The 15,973-nt window shown below is 40.9% G+C and overlaps 1 protein-coding gene across 2 annotated transcripts in view; it reads right to left on the bottom strand.

The window, feature by feature from the left end:
* Positions 1-15,973, bottom strand: part of B4GALT1 (beta-1,4-galactosyltransferase 1) — a 54,344-nt gene that overhangs the window by 13,586 nt on the left and 24,785 nt on the right. The window contains exons 2-3 of one of the 2 annotated variants that reach the window (XM_060763791.2): positions 13,201-13,436; positions 7,067-7,111 (exon numbers count right to left, since the gene is read on the bottom strand). In XM_060763791.2, the coding sequence (XP_060619774.2) occupies positions 7,067-7,111; positions 13,201-13,436 (281 nt within the window). The remainder of the gene's footprint in view (positions 1-7,066; positions 7,112-13,200; positions 13,437-15,973) is intronic. The other variant, XM_060763792.2, reaches the window with a different exon arrangement.

Raw genomic sequence — 15,973 nt, 5'->3', positions numbered from 1 at the left:
ACACTGAATTGGATTGGATTTGGCTAAATGTTTGTTAATAATGTTTTTAAAATGGATTTTAACTTAATAGTTTTATTTAATGTGTAATGTTGATATATTGTGTATGTATTCTGTATGTGTTGGCATCGAATTGTTGCTGTTGTAAGTCGCCCTGAGTCCCCTTCAGGGGTTGAGAAGGGTGGGGTACAAATGTTGGAAATAAATAAAATAAATTCTATTACATGAAATAAGGCAGTGATAAAAAGGCAGGGAACATATATATATGTGTGTGTGTGTGTGTGTGTGTGTGTGTGACACACACACACAATTTGTGTTATGATTCAAGTACAGTTACGATCTCAGTTCTAAAAATGCCATGCCATCATAAAATTCCTGAAGAGATTAGAGCTGCTTCTTTCTCATTTTAGTTCATTTCTGTCAAGCATGCAAGGCTATTTTAAGTGGGGAGAAAAGTCTCAATTCCCTTCTGTGTTGTAGGGAGCAACAATGGAGTCATACTGCTTGATTTCCACCTGGGATTTAAAAAAACTCAAGCTAGTTCTAGACTCCAGCCTGAGACCAAAACTTTTCCACTGTCTTTTGAGGCAGCATAAGAAACAACACAATATAAGGCGCATGCACACACATAGTTGCAAAATCACCTCTGCATTTCAGTAAAAACAGCCAAGAATACCCAGGTTTTTACCCTCACAAGCAATACCCAAACCTGCACATGAAATGTGTGGTTCCCATTGGTTTCCTCCGAAATGACTACATAGTAAAGGTAAAGGTTTTCCCATGACATTAAATCCAGTCGTGTCCAACTCTGGGGGGTGGTGCTCATCTCCATTTCTATGCCGAAGAGCCGGCGTTGTCCGTAGACAACTCCAAGGTCATATGGCTGGCATGACTGCAAGGAGCGCCGTTACCTTCCCGGCGGAGCAGTACCTATTGATCTACTCATATTTGCATGATTTCGAACTGATCGGCTGATAGAAGCTTGGGTTGATCATGGAAGCTCACGCCGCTCCCCAGATTTGAACCTGCGACCTTTCAGTCAACAAGTTTAGCAGCTCAGCGGTTTAAACCCATTGCGCCACCGGGGGCTCTCAATGACTAGCATAGGGTGCATATACACTATAGAACTAACACAGTTTGACACCTCTTTAACGGTCATGGCTCAATGCTTTGGAAACCTGGGAATTGTAGTTTTACAATGTCTTTAGCACTCTCTGCCATCTCACTGCAAATCCCAGAATTCCAATACATTGAGCCATGGAAGTTAAAGTGATATCAAATGCATTGATTCTGCAATGTCAACACACATGTAGAACAATACACCATAATTAAAAATAGTAATTATGTCTAGGTGTAGCTCAGTATGATTACATTTTAGGAAGATTTACATGAAGCAGGCAGCTTCAGCTTTGCAGCAGGGCAATAATAAATAATCACAGGGGGAAAGGCAGGAAGGAAGTGAGAGCCAAGAGCCTTGAGCCAAGCGTTAAGATAGCAAAGCTGTCAGATCCACCCACTCTCTTTTCACAACCACATTTATGAAGAAACCATGCGGCTAGAGATTGTAAATTTCCCCTTTCGTCATCTTTCACACCTTGAATACAATGCCTTAAAACTCTGAAGAACTTTCATCTATTTAAGCACAACTGAGGCTGGCTCTAAAGGTAAAGGTAAAGGTAGTCCCCTGACATTAAGTCCAGTCATGTCTGACTCTGGGGTGTGGTGCTGATCTCCATTTCTAAGCCGAAGAGCCAGCGTTGTCCGTAGACACCTCCAAGGTCATGTGGCCGGCATGACTGCATGGAGCGCCGTTACCTTCCCGCCGGAGCAGTACCTATTGATCTACTCACATTTGCATGTTTTCGAACTGCTAGGTTGGCAGAAGCTAGGGCTGACAGCAGAAGCTCACACCGCTCCCCGGAATCGAACCTGCGACCTTTCGATCAACAAGCTCAGCAGCTCAGTGCTTTAACCCACTGCGCCACCGGGGGCCCAACGAGGCTGGCTCTACACTGCTGAATTCATGCAGTTTGACGCCACTTTAACTTCCATGGCTCACTACTAGAGAAAACTACATAGGATTTGCAATTCAGTGAGACATCACCCCTCTTTAGCAGAAAAAGGTTAAGTTCTGGTTACACTACAACTATCATGATTCCATAGTATTATATTATGACAGTTAAAAGTGATATACTTAAATACACAGCAAACTTCAGCCCTCCAGATGTTTTGGATTTCAACTCCCACAATTCCTAACAGTCTGCTGGCTGTTAGAAGTAAATAAATGAAACACATACCAGTCCCACTGATATGACAGTCAAACTTAACAGTACAGAAGGAGCTCCATTTCAAATTATCGGTATGTTTGTAATTTGGTTTGAATATAGACTCAAAATCTACTTTATTTCATCCTAGCAGTGTTTTACATGCCAGTGTCTAACTCAGCAATTCATAAGACAGGTCAGATTGACAATTGCATTCCTTTGAATAATGAATACAATCCACTCATTTCATGTTCTTAAATACACAGCAAAACAACCTAAGTTTGATCAGACACTATTGCATTAACCACCATCCCCTCTCAATTTTTAGAGATAACAAAATATACTCTTTTCTGGGTTGCTGTGAGTTTTCCAGGCTGTATGTTCCAGAAGTATTCTCTCCTGAGATTTCACCTACATCTATGGAAGGAATCTCAGAGATTGTGAGGTCTGTTGGAAACTAGGCAAGTGGGGTTTTATATATGTGGCTGAAACATCATAGAATCATAGAGTTGGAAAGATCTTGTGGGCCATCCAGTCCAACCCCCTGCCAAGAAGCAGAAAAATCGCACCCCTGAGAGATGGCCATCCAGCCTCTGTTTAAAAGCCCCCAAAAGAAGGAGCCTCCACCACATTCCAGGGCAGAGAGTTCCACTGCTGAACATCTCTCACAATTAGGAAGTTCTTCCTCGTGTTCAGATGGAATCTCTTTTCCTTTAGTTTAAAGTCACTGTTCGGCAGCATCTTAGTCTCCAGAAAACAAGCTTTCTCCTTCCTCCTTATGACTTCTCCTCACATAGTAATACATGGCCCTCATCATGTCTCCTCTCAACCTTCTCTTCTGCTGGTAAAACATGCCCACTCTGTAAGCCACTCCTCATAGAGCTTGTTCTCCAGATCCTTGAATCATTTTCGTTGCCTTCCTCTGGACACATTCCAGCTTGTCAACATCTCCCTTTAATTGTGGTGCCCAGAAAGGGACACAGAGTGATTCCAGATGTGGTCTGACCAAAGCAGAATAGAGGGGTAGTATGACTTCCTAGGATCAAGACAGTAGACTTCTATTTATGCAGGTCAAAATCCCATTGGCTTTTTTAGCCACCGCATTACATTGCTGGCTCGTATTTAACTTGCTGATGAAGACTCCCAGATCTTTTTCACACATACTGCTATCATGACAGTGCTTCTGGAACATGGCCATAAAGCCCGGGAAACTCACAGCAACCCAGTGATTCCAGTCATGAAAGCCTTCAACAACAAATACTCTTCTGTTTCCTTCTCCACATTGGGAAAAGCCCTGGAAACTTCTGCCCATAGATATCTTGCCATGTCAGTTCATTCCTGACATTGGCTGATGGTTTGAGGTTACAATATTTTATTGTACTTGTTCACTTTTTAAAAGATTGTTAACTACTTTCAGAAATGTTCTGAGCCAAAAGAGCAAAAGGAACATTTTCGAAGGAGTGCTTATGTTTCAGTTTAGCTTTTACAATAGGTAGGATGATGGGTGGTTGTTAATTCATGTCAATGGGAATGGATTGTGTGGTGGGATACTGTAGGTGTTTTGTTTTGAAATTTGTATTTTAAAAATAAATTAAAAGGTATACATAAAATTTATTGGATTGCTGTGAGTTTTCTGGGCTGTATGGCTATGCTCCAGAAGCATTCTCTCCTGACATTTTGCCCACATCTATGAGAGAAGGAAACTCTTCTGTTTCCTTCTCCCATTTTTATAAGATTCAAAGATTTCAGAGTTTAGAAAAGTAATTCCTACATACTTCATCTAAAAAGTGCTGATGCGAGGGTAGTGCTTTGCAACTCCTATCAATTTCAGGTCCATAGTTTAATAAGGTTGGGCTTTTGTGTGTTTTGATTGATTGATTGATAGAGGCAACTTAAAGAGCAAGGCTTTAAAAAATATTGTGCAGTCCCATCTTGAGCGCACACAAGGCAGCTTCCCTGTGAAATTCCTTAATGTGGCGCCTTCTGACTTATAACTAGGCAATTCAGAAAGCCAGCTAGACATCTGCCACAAGCAGCAGCTGTAGGTTCCTGTCCTGTCTGGGCAGAGAAAGGCTGTTGCTTCACTCAGTCAGCCGATCCCACACAGAGCTCTCTTTTCCACAGTTACATGTCAAACAGCTGGTGCTCATTCATTCTCTGGCACAGATATTATCCAAGAAGAATAAAAGGCCTAATAAGACTGGTGTTGCAAACTAAGCAGGCTCAAAGCGGACTTGGACGCTGTTACTTCCAAGATAGAAGTGTCCTGCTCTGCCTTGTTTTGCAGACGAGAGAGTTCATGTGGCTGTTAATTTAAATCTCTCAAACGTGAACAGATGAAGAAGTATGTTAACAGCAGATGCACATGTCTTATGTTAATGAGACCACGGAGAATAGATGCCTTGTTATTTCCATAAACATAGGTTTCGCTCCAAGCTAAAAGAAGCTGGAAGTTCTCTGGGGTTTATCTAATACTGCCCAAGTTTGTGGAGGCACACCACTGAGGATGGCAACACATATCTGCAAAATCTGCTCTAGAACACACATAGCCGATGAACATTTATGAGGAGATTCAAGGCATGTTCTCTCTCCATGCCAAGTGGAAGCCTATGAAACATCTCCCCAAATGTTCTTCAATGCAGAGGAGCTTTCTAAGGCTGAATCTACATTGTCACTTAATCCAATTTCTGAATCCAGATTATCTGCTTTGAACTAGATTATATGAATCAACACTGTCGTATTTGGTGTTTATCCGTTTAGTCACTTCTGACTCTTTGTGACCTCATGGACCAGCCCACGCCAGAGCTCCCTGTCGGCCGTCCCCACCCCCAGCTCCTTCAGAGTCAAGCCAGTCACTTCAAGGATGCCATCCACCCATCTTGCCCTTTGTCGGCCCCTCTTCCTTTTTCCTTCCATTTTCCCCAGCATCATTGCCTTCTCTAAACTTTCCTGTCTTCTACCATTGCCATATAATCCAGTTCAAATCACATAATCTGGGTTCAGAAACTGGATTATACGGCACTGCAGATGGGGCCTGACAGACAGGTAATATAAAAGGGTTCCCACCTCAAGGTAGAATCTTCCACTGCAATAAGAAAAACACTGGTTTAGACATAAGGGATCACAAGCAAGTTGTCATGCTAGAGAGGAACTTCATACCATACCAGATGCCCATAGGATAAACATCACCACCTAGTACATTGTGTTCAAAAGCAGAAAGAACAGCTGTCCCTCCACATTTGCAATTCTGACTTTTGCAGATTTGATTATTCATGAATTTGAGTGAAATATCCTCTCTAGGAATCCCTAGATATTCCAGTGTGACACTATAGTCAACTTCCTACCGTCATGCTGGAAGACTTAGAGATTTCAAGAGAGAAATGAGTGCTCTAGGAATTTTTAGGACCCACAATGTCATTCTATGAGGGTTGAATGAAAAGTAATGCCTCCACCTTCGTAACTCCTCAACAGATTGCAGTACTGGTATGTGGTAGGTACTGGCTTGTTCAGTAGACTCCCCTCTACAGTTCCATTTTGGCAGGAAGCCTTAGCATTGAATGGTTGTGTTGCTAAAGTGCGAAGTATGGAACCCTGCACAGACGGTCAGTCAGTGCGACTTAAGCAAAGTGTAGTCATTGAATTCTTGACAGCAGACGGTGTCACCTCAAAGGAGATCCATCAGAGAATGCAAGCTGTTTATGGTGATTGTGTTGATGTGAGTACTGTGCGTCATTGGGCGAGTAAGTTTAAAGATGTTGAGAGGTGGGAACATCTGACTTGTGTGATAAAGAATTGGATGTCCTGTGGTATCAACCACCGAGTTTCACAAGCTAAAGGTTGACAGATTGATTCAGGACAATCGTCATATCACTCAGAGAGAAATTTAAATAATTGGTATTTCACAAGAACGTGTGGGTCACATTATTACTTTGCTTGGCTATCGGAAGATCTGTGTATGATGGAGAAGTTGAGAGAACTGTGAGACGCTGGTTGCCAAAACAGAGTGCAACTTGTTCCATGATGGCTTCAGAAAACTTGTTCATCATTGGCAGAAATGGATCCAATTGTCTGGTGATTATGTGGAAAGTGAATAGTGGTAGTTAAAGAGCACATTCTGAGGATTATTTCTTTGTTTGATTTATTAAAATATTCTCATCCAAACCAAAGTAATGTAGGTGGAGGCATTATTTTTCATTCAACCCTCGTATATTTAGCTTCCAGCAGAAGTTGATCACAGAGATGTGCTGGAAAACCTAGAAATTCCTAGAGATGTTTTCTCTCAAGAGAAAAAAGAGCAATTTTTAAAATTTGCATTTTTTCAATTTCATGGGGGGTCCTGTGCCCCTAACCCCAGCAAATGTGGAGAGCTGACTGTATAGAACAGTGGTACTCAACCTTTGATCCTCCAGTTGTTTTGGACTTCAACTCCCAGAAATCCCAGCCATTTGACCAGCTGTTAGGAATTGTGGGGGCTGAAGTCCAAAACACCTGGAGGACCAAAGGTTGGGAACCTCTGGTATAGAAGAATCAGGACAGAATCAGGACGAGATGACTAGAGAGCAAGGGATTGTGGAGCGAGCCAAGTGGCATAGTACAACAGAAGGGAAATTTGCAACCAGTCTCCCTTTGCCATTAATTAGTCCATCAGTTCAATCTTTGGCTTTTTACACAAACATGCATTCTTCTCCCATATCAGCACATTTTTAAATCTAATACACCCCAGATATCCCAAAGTCAATAGTGAAAATGCAGTGGCTTCAAATGTCAATCTGCATTACCCGGAAAGTGAAGAGGTGAGACATTACCATTGAAGCAGCAGGACGACCAGCGTTCCTTCTTTCTTTTCCCCCCTATGAGATGCAGAGCACAGAAAGATGCAGATGAAGTAAGAATCGCTCACACAAAAGCTCTCCTTGCTTCAGTGATTGCTTTGCTATAGGACATGTTTAACAAGAAAAAGGCAAGATATCCCCCCTAAAAGGAAGAGAGGAAAACAAAGAGGAGGTAGAATAGATGCAGAGGACAGACAGACAGACAGACAGACAAGGAGGGGGAGGAGGAAAAAAAAGAGAAAAGCAATTGTCAAGAGAGCAAAGAAACAGAGCTTTCTTAGCAAGCTTTAAAAACTATTTGCATACAGTGCTTCCAGGAAAAAATAACATCTGGGTCAAATAGGCTCACTGCCGTTGCTAGTTGTGGCATATTGCATTGGCCAGAGCCATGAAGAGTACACAAGGCATCCTGCTGTAAAAGAAGTTAAACCAAGTTGAGTTATTCATTGACAAATTAGGCCATAATACTGACTTTTGCAACCCAACAAAGAAAGTAACTGCACTGTTACATTCTTCATATGCCTGACCTTCGTATGCTTAAGAGTATCCCAATTTCCATCCTCTTTGCTCCAAATTCATAGAGATATTTTCCATTTGGGATTCCTGAAACTCAAAATACTAAAGTATGTTTGCATGTAGGCAATGGACTTATTTCTAATCAAGCATGTTTTGGATCAGGAATGTATTATTTTGATAAAGACATTACAAGGATAAATTTAAATCCACCCAGGAACTAATTTTTCAGGAGCAATACCCATATGACATGTGCTGTGTTGCTAGATGGTGGTCCTCAACCCTTGTTCCCCCAGGTGTTTGGGACTTCTACTCCCAAAAATTCCAGCCATCTTACCAGCTGTAGGAGTTGTGGGAGCTGAGGTCCAAACACCTGGAAGATCAAAGGTTGGGAACTACTGATCTAGATCAGTGGCTCTCAACCTGTGGATCCCCAGTTGTTTTGGCCTACAACTCCCAGAAATCCCAGCCAGTTTACCAGCTGTAAGGATTTCCGGGAGTCGAAGGCCAAAACATCTGGGAACCCACAGGTTGGGAATCACTGGAAGATATATAAAAGGAGCAAAACAGAAATCTAACTCATCTAATCTAACTAAACGTCTAGATCAGTGGTTCTCAACCAATGGGTCCAAAGATGTTTTGGCTTTCAACTCCCAGAAATCCTAAACTGGCTGGAATTTCTGAGAGTTGTAAGCCAAAACACCTGGGAACCCACAGGTTGAGAACTACTGGTCTAGATTCCTTGTTAAGACATGATGAATAAGAAGTTTTAGGAAAGCCTGCTTAGAGATACAGTCAGCTCTCCACATTTGCTGGGGTTAGGAGTTCAGAATGCCTATAAAAGTGGAGGAAAAAAACATATTTTTCCCCAGAGGGAACATTTTTGGGGAATCTCTAGGTCCTCCAGATCAACTGTATCGTCAACTTCTACCAGAATCACACTGAAGGATCTACAAATGCCAAGAGTAGTACTATCTTTAGGAATCTCTAATTCAGCAATATGGTAGAAGTTGCCCACAGAATCACAATGGAGATCCTAGAGCAGGCATCCTCAAACTGTGGCCTTCCAGATATGTTAGCCTCCAACTGCCAGAATTCCTGAACACTGAACAAGCTGGATAGGGCTGCTGGGAGTTGGAGGCCCAAACAACTGGAGGGTCACAGTTTGAGAAGACTTGTCCTAGAGATTCCTAGAGAGAATATGAATCAAATCTGCCAAATTTGTCCAACTGAAATTGGCAAATTTGGAGGACTGACTGTATTTTGGATGGCTTCGCAGGATAGAAAAGAGCAACACTACGGGAAGGATGAAGAAACATATCGCTTATGGTTCCCATACTTCATGGGCCAAAGCAGGCCTTGCAGAATTAAGTCACCATATTGGATGTATCCTACTCATTGTCCACAAACTGAGAAGCTTGAGCAGAACTGCACCTACAGGACAGTTCTGCCAATAAATGGGGCAGTAATATAATGCTAAGAAAGTTGAAAAAAGAGCACTCCTGGGATTTCCGAACTTAGCTGTTGTTGGAACTAATAGGCTTACAGAAAATCCAGATATATTTCTATTGCTAAAAAAAACAAAAACACAGATCAGCCACTGAGTCTTGGCTGATTAACCAAAAGGAAATGCAGAATGCTGCAAACAACACTAAATGGGCTATCCTGCACTTGCATGGAGGTTTTCTTCCCATTGATTTAGCTGCCAACTGGCTTTTCCATATGAGCCCTTTGTTATGCTAGTATAAACCCTGCTTCTTTAGCTAAATTAGAGGACTGTGATTCTAATATTACTTTTCATACTTCAATTCTAGTCCTATGATTATAGTGATAAATCACACACTGGTACATTCTACTTCATCACACTAGAGAAAAAAATTCACTTTAAATCCGTTTTCTTCCTCCTGCAAATTCTGGGGTTTGTAGTTTAGTGAGGCTGTAAAAGGCTTCTCCCCAAACTACAAACCCCAGAATTCTGCAGGAGGCAGAAACCAGATTTAAAGTGTATTTTTTTCTCCAGTGTGATGAAGGAGCATTTGGGATGCCAATCCAGTACTTGTCTAGTATCTGCACTGCTAAATATCCATATTGTGATCTCTAAACTGGGGTGTATGCAAAAGGCATCTTTCACACTGGAGAAAGAAAGAGAACAGCATTATAACAGGGATCAACACATTGACCTTTTTGTGTGGCAAAAATCACAGAGTTACATCAGGAGAAAAGCAGAATAATAATAATAATAATAATAATAATAATAATAATAATAATATTTTATTTATACCCCGCCACCATATCCCCAAGGGGACTTGGGGTAGCTTACATGAGGCCAAGCCCAACAACACATAAGTAAAAACAAAACAGCAAGCAAATAAAACAGTACAATTACTATAATTACCATTTCTAGTATTAGCAATGAATATTATTATGTTTAGTACAGTTGTGTTATGCCAGTCGATGTCACTTACAAAACTGGGAAATAAGGATGAGATCTTTATGGTACTTTACTTACAGTAAATTTTGCTTCCTACGATCCACAACACTATAGAAGACATGAACAAATAACTAGGTGCATGATGCCTCTTAGAGCCACCTTGGCTATACATCAGGCATGGGCAAACTTGGGCTTCCCAGGTGTTTTGGACTCCAACTCCCACCATTCCTAACAGCCTCAGGCCCTTTCCTTTTCCCCCTCAGCCGCTTAAGAAAGGGCCTGAGGCTGTTAGGAATGGTGGGAGTTGGAGTCCAAAACACCTGGGAAGCCCAAGTTTGCCCTTGCCTGCTCTACATAGTTGCAGACACAACTAAACTTTCAATAACTTGAAATTATTCATCCTCTACCGGAAAGATGGCTGTAATTAACTTTAAAGTTAATCCAGTCATTACATATGGCAACATCCATTACTCACTGCAAGACAACTGCAATCTATGATATTAACAAGCTAAACATCACAGACTGCAGAACTTGAACCAAAGCTTTACAAACTACGTACTACTGTTTTGCACAGCCAAAACCGCTGGTCATAGAAGGCAAGAACAGCTAGGACACGTCAAAAACCATCCCAAATTATTTTGTCATGCACTCTGAAGTCAATTCTCTGGCTTTATGTCTACCTGCCCTTCCACCTCAGCCATTTCCCTAAGCCTAAGGCCCAAGAGGCATAGCCTGCCTATTGTTGGCCCCTTACTACTGACAGGTTGTGCAGTTCTGAACTAAGCTATTTTGAATGGTGCCTTACAAGGTATGTGGTCTGCTATCATTTAAACAGAAAGCCATTGCCCCTCTTCTAAGACAATACTATAACCCAAGTATTTCAATGAATACTATCAATATAATAAAAAACAAGAATTTAAGGAAAAGTAGCCTGGCAACCAAAATCACAGAATAAATACCAGACAAGAATCAATCAGGGCCAGCTAACACCTCAAACAGCCAGGCTTTGATGCTACAAGGCCATTCAATGCTAATCAAGCTGGCCAATAGCAACATTTACACTTGCCTCAAGCAGACAAGGGTTTTTTTCTCCCACCTGGGACTTTCCACAAATATATAAAACTCACTTGCCTAAGTTTCCAACAGACCTCACAACCTCTGAGGATGCCTATCATAAATATGGGAGAAATGTCAGGAAAGAAGGCTTCTGGAATGTGGCCATACAGCCCAGAAAACTCATAGCAACCCAGAATAAATACCGTAGATATAATACACAGGGAGTCTTGATCAGCCAACAGCATTACTTACTAGTATTCAAACACATCATCATCTTGTTGCAGGAATTAAACCTTCCCTGAGGTCTTTACATTGAGTTCTATTGCTCAAACTTAATGCACAGAATTTAGATCTATGGCTCTGGCAAACTTAAATGGGTTGGGGTTTTTTGGGGTTTTTTTGTCGTGTCAGGAGCGACTTGAGAAACTGCAAGTCGCTTCTGGTGTGAGAGAATTGGTCATCTGCAAGGACGTTGTCCAGGGGACGGCAGGATGAATGGATGTTTTTATCATCCTTGTGGGAGGCTTCTCTCATGTCCCCGCATGAGGAGCTGGAGCTGATAGAGGGAGCTCATCCGCCTCTCCCCGTAATCGAACCTGCGACCTGTCGGTCTGCAGTCCTCCCGGCACAGGGGTTTAACCCACTGCGCCACTGGGGGCTCCACTTAAATGGGTGAGCAGTCTCAATCTGCAAGAAATGGGGCTGTTCAATTCAGTTATCTGCATGATTGTTTCTTTCCATCTCCAATATTTAAAAGAAGTACTATTATGACTGATGTCTCAAGACAGATTAGAAGAAAAAAGTGTAGGCTCCCACCCAGTGGTGCACAAGCAGATCAGTTATGAAGTAAACTGACAAAAGGATGAAACACATCCACCCATATGATTTCTTGAGCTTTTGGAAGTTCACACAGTGCCAACCACATCTACAGGGAGGACACCACATTGGGAAAAGATTGGAAATTTCTGCTGATAGGTATCTTGCCATGTCAATTCATTCCTGACGTTGGCTGATAATTTGAGGTTACAAATATTTTTTATTGTACTTGTTCATTTTTTAAAAGATTGTTAACTACTTTCAGAAATGTTCTGGGCCAAAAGAGCAAAAGGAACATTTTCGAAAGAGTGCTTATGTTTCAGTTTAGCTTTTTCAATAGGTAGGATGATGGGTGGTTGTTAGTTCATGTCAATGGGAATGGACTGTGTGGCGGGATATTGTAGGCATTTTGTTTTGGAATTTGTATTTTTTTAAAAAAAATTAAATAAAAAAGGTATACATAAAATGTATTGGGTTGCTGTGAGTTTTCTGGGCTGTATGGCCATGTTCCAGAAGCATTCTCTCCTGATGTTTTGCCCACATCTATGACAGACATCTCCAGAGGTTGTGAGGTCTGATACATACATGCACCTCACTTTCCCACTTTCCAACAGACCTCACAACCTCTGAGATTGCCTGCCATAGATGTGGATGTAACATCAGAAGGGAATGCTTCTGAGATATGGCCATACAGCCTGGAAAACCCACAGCAACCCAGTGATTTTGACCATGTAAACATTCGACAATAAAATGTATTTATTATATTTATTTATACCTCACTTTTCTTTGCCAAAGGAGACTCGAAGCCGTTTACAATATGTGAATTTAATGGATTTTAACTGTTAATTTTAAAATAATACATTGATGTTTAATTCTAATTCAATGTTTGTATTTTTTTGGATTTTAAATTGTATTGAAATGCTTTAAATGTAAGCCACTTTGAGTCTCTTTTGAGGAGAGAAAAAGCAAAGTATAAATGAACATAATAAATAATAATAATAATAATAATAATAATAATAATAATAACATAACCCATACAAACATTAAAGCAGGATTAAATATTGGCAGTATTAAAAATACTGTTTAAAGCAATTTAAAATACATTAAAATACCATAAAAAGAAATTGTTACTGGCTTGATTAAAACACCATGTTGAGCAAGGGTCTCTGACAACAACAGCAACAAAAAAAAAAAACCAACCCCTCAGCATTTCACCTCCATTCATTACAATGCTGCGTTATGTATTTACTCAAATACATACGCAGCTAGAGAATAAGAAATAGTCTCTTACCTGGTTAATTACATATATACCATAATCAAGCTGTTGCCTTTGAAGAATGGGGTGGAGGTAATACAGCCAGTATTTCAAGTGTTCATCCCGATTTCTGAAGGGAATAATAATTGCCACTTTCTGAAGTGCTTTGCAGTCCTTTGGGGTGTAGTGGCCTCCATCCCTGACTTCTGAGTTGTCCTTCTGCACATTCTTCAAATTCACAGGTTGCGAAAACTCCACACGCAATGGGCCAACTGAGAAGAAAAAGACCACAGGACAAGACATTATTAAAGACCTTTGACGAGATGGCAAATCCAACCCAGATTTCATTCCAGACTTCAAAGGAAGTATTCAAGACGCTGAACTGTATCCCCCAAAATGGGTTCAGCATATTCGATAGCAACCTTACAGTTTGCACTAAAAATCAGATCAGAATTATTATTCCATTGGCATAGAAACTAACAGACACCACTCAGGAACCCTGAAATGAATACATGAGATCCAGACTATTAAAAGGCACTAGAGAAGAGGTAGGAAGCAAAGGAAAAATAAATCCCAACATGGTTATGAAGCACAGAAACAACATAAATGAATAACCACTACAGTAAGCACAAATTAAAACTGTAACTCATCGATTCTATCTGATATGTATGCATAGCTTGGTGACTTCTCGCCACTCCTTTCTATGATGAGCTCTCTCCCAAAACTACCACTACAATAGATTTATAGGAACCAACCAATTTACCAAGAGGGGATGAAGAAAGAACTTACAATAAAGAGCAAAAGGAAAAGGAAAACAACTGGGGAGAAGAAAGAGACACAGACTAGCAAATAACATACTTTCTTTTTTTGTCAGGAGCAACTTGAGAAATGGCAAGTTGCTTCAGGTGCGAGAGAATTGGCCAACTGCAAGGATGTTGCCCAGAGGATGCCGGGGTGTTTTACCATCCTGTGGGATGCTTCTCTCATGTCCCTGCATGGAAGCTGGAGCTGACAGAAGGGAGCTCACCCCACTCCCCGGATTCTAACTGCAGACTGCAGGGGTTTAACCCATTGTGCCACTGGGGTCTCCAAATTGTTACCGTAAGTTGTAGCAGGACAAAGTGTGTGGAGTGTTGAAGAAAAACCTTATGATGGTAATTATTATGTGCAGCTGATAATGTAGGTCAACCAGCAATCTTGGACCCTAACCCTACCCCCCCCCCCCCAAATAGGGTATAACTGTATGGGTTGAATACAGTTCTGGAGAGCTTTTTCTCTGAGGAGATCTGTGCTAAAAAACTCTGGTCTGAGGAGCAGGTTGGAGAGAAGCAGTTATGCTGTTCTAAAGGAGGCTATGGTGAAATAGCTGTATGCTCAAGGTTTATGTTTTGCTTTCTCATTTGACTTAAGATGAAGATGCCTTATTTTGTGTTACTTACAAAGACTATGTAAGTTTCTTGCACTGTTTGTTTTTTGTATACAACATTGTAAGTTTGTGTTTCATCTCTGCTATTAAGAAAACATTTTATATTCATTTCTACTCTTGTCTGTGTGTCTTGTGCATGGGACGTGGCTAAGATCCACTTGCTGTGCAACACAAATAACATACTATCTTCAAAGGAGAAGAGATGCATTACAATCAGATCCAGAATGCAACTAACTCAACCAGCATGAACTGTTTTATGTTCCTTCTCAATACTTTTCTTGCCTTTGCTGGCCCTGTTTTGGGGTTTTTGACAAGCTGCTGTGGCAGTATTCTTTCATTCAAGCAGGGCATAAACATTATTCATATAAATACATGAAAGTTTTCCAAATTAGAATATGAATCATTTTTCTCCCTCGTTCTTTTTAGGGAACAGTGTGTCACAAATTATTAACACACATAATTATGGCTGCTGTCATGAGAAGGGATGACTCACTACAAAAGACTATAGTCTTGATATAGTGAAGAGCAATAGGAATAAGGGATGACCCCGTTATTGATGGATAAGACTCAATCTAGGAAGCCATGGCCAGCAGTCCATAAGACCTGAACACTCATGAGAGGATGATTTGGAGGTCTCTCATTCATAAGGTCAACATAAGTCAAAGTAATCTTGAAGGCCATTAACAACAACAAAAATAAAGCAACACCATTTATTATCATATTTGGAAAGGAAGTTCTCATATTCAAAGTGAAAGAGTTGTATTCAGTCCCGGACATGGTCTGAGACACATTAGGGTCAATCATGCCAATGCTAAACAGATCTAGGTATAGTCAGTGCCTTGAAAAGGAAATGTCTGGAAGCTCTTATATAATATCTTTTATTCTGTCACTGAAAGAAAGACACAGCATTTTATCTATCTCACCCACGGCTTTTACAATTTTTACCCTTCGCATTTCGCCCAGCATGCCCTTGTTTAATTCTTTTAGCATGTTATACTTTGTTTTTATTATGTTATTGTCATTATTTTATTTCATTACTATGTCAGGAAAAAGGAAGAGGGGCCGACCAAGGGCAAGATGGATGGATGGCATCCTTGAAGTGACTGGCTTGACTCTGATGGAGCTGGGGGAGGTGACAGCTGACAGGGAGCTCTGGCGTGAGTTGATCCATGAGGTCACGAAGAGTCGGAACGACTGAACAACAACAACAACGTCATTGTTAAATATTTTCATTTGATGTTGTTGTCTGTTTTGTATGTACTTTATTTTGCTTAATTGTAATTATTTGGGCTTGGCCTCATGTTAGCCGCCGTGAGTCCCTTCGGGGAGATGGTGGCGGGGTATAAATAAAGTTTTATTAGTATTATGCTATTAAGAGGATAT

The sequence above is a fragment of the Anolis sagrei genome, chromosome 2, assembly GCF_037176765.1.
Source record: "Anolis sagrei isolate rAnoSag1 chromosome 2, rAnoSag1.mat, whole genome shotgun sequence".
In the NCBI taxonomy this organism is placed as follows: domain Eukaryota; kingdom Metazoa; phylum Chordata; class Lepidosauria; order Squamata; family Dactyloidae; genus Anolis; species Anolis sagrei.
The sequence above is the reverse complement of the archived record's forward strand: the minus strand, read 5'-3'. Positions and strand labels throughout refer to the sequence as shown.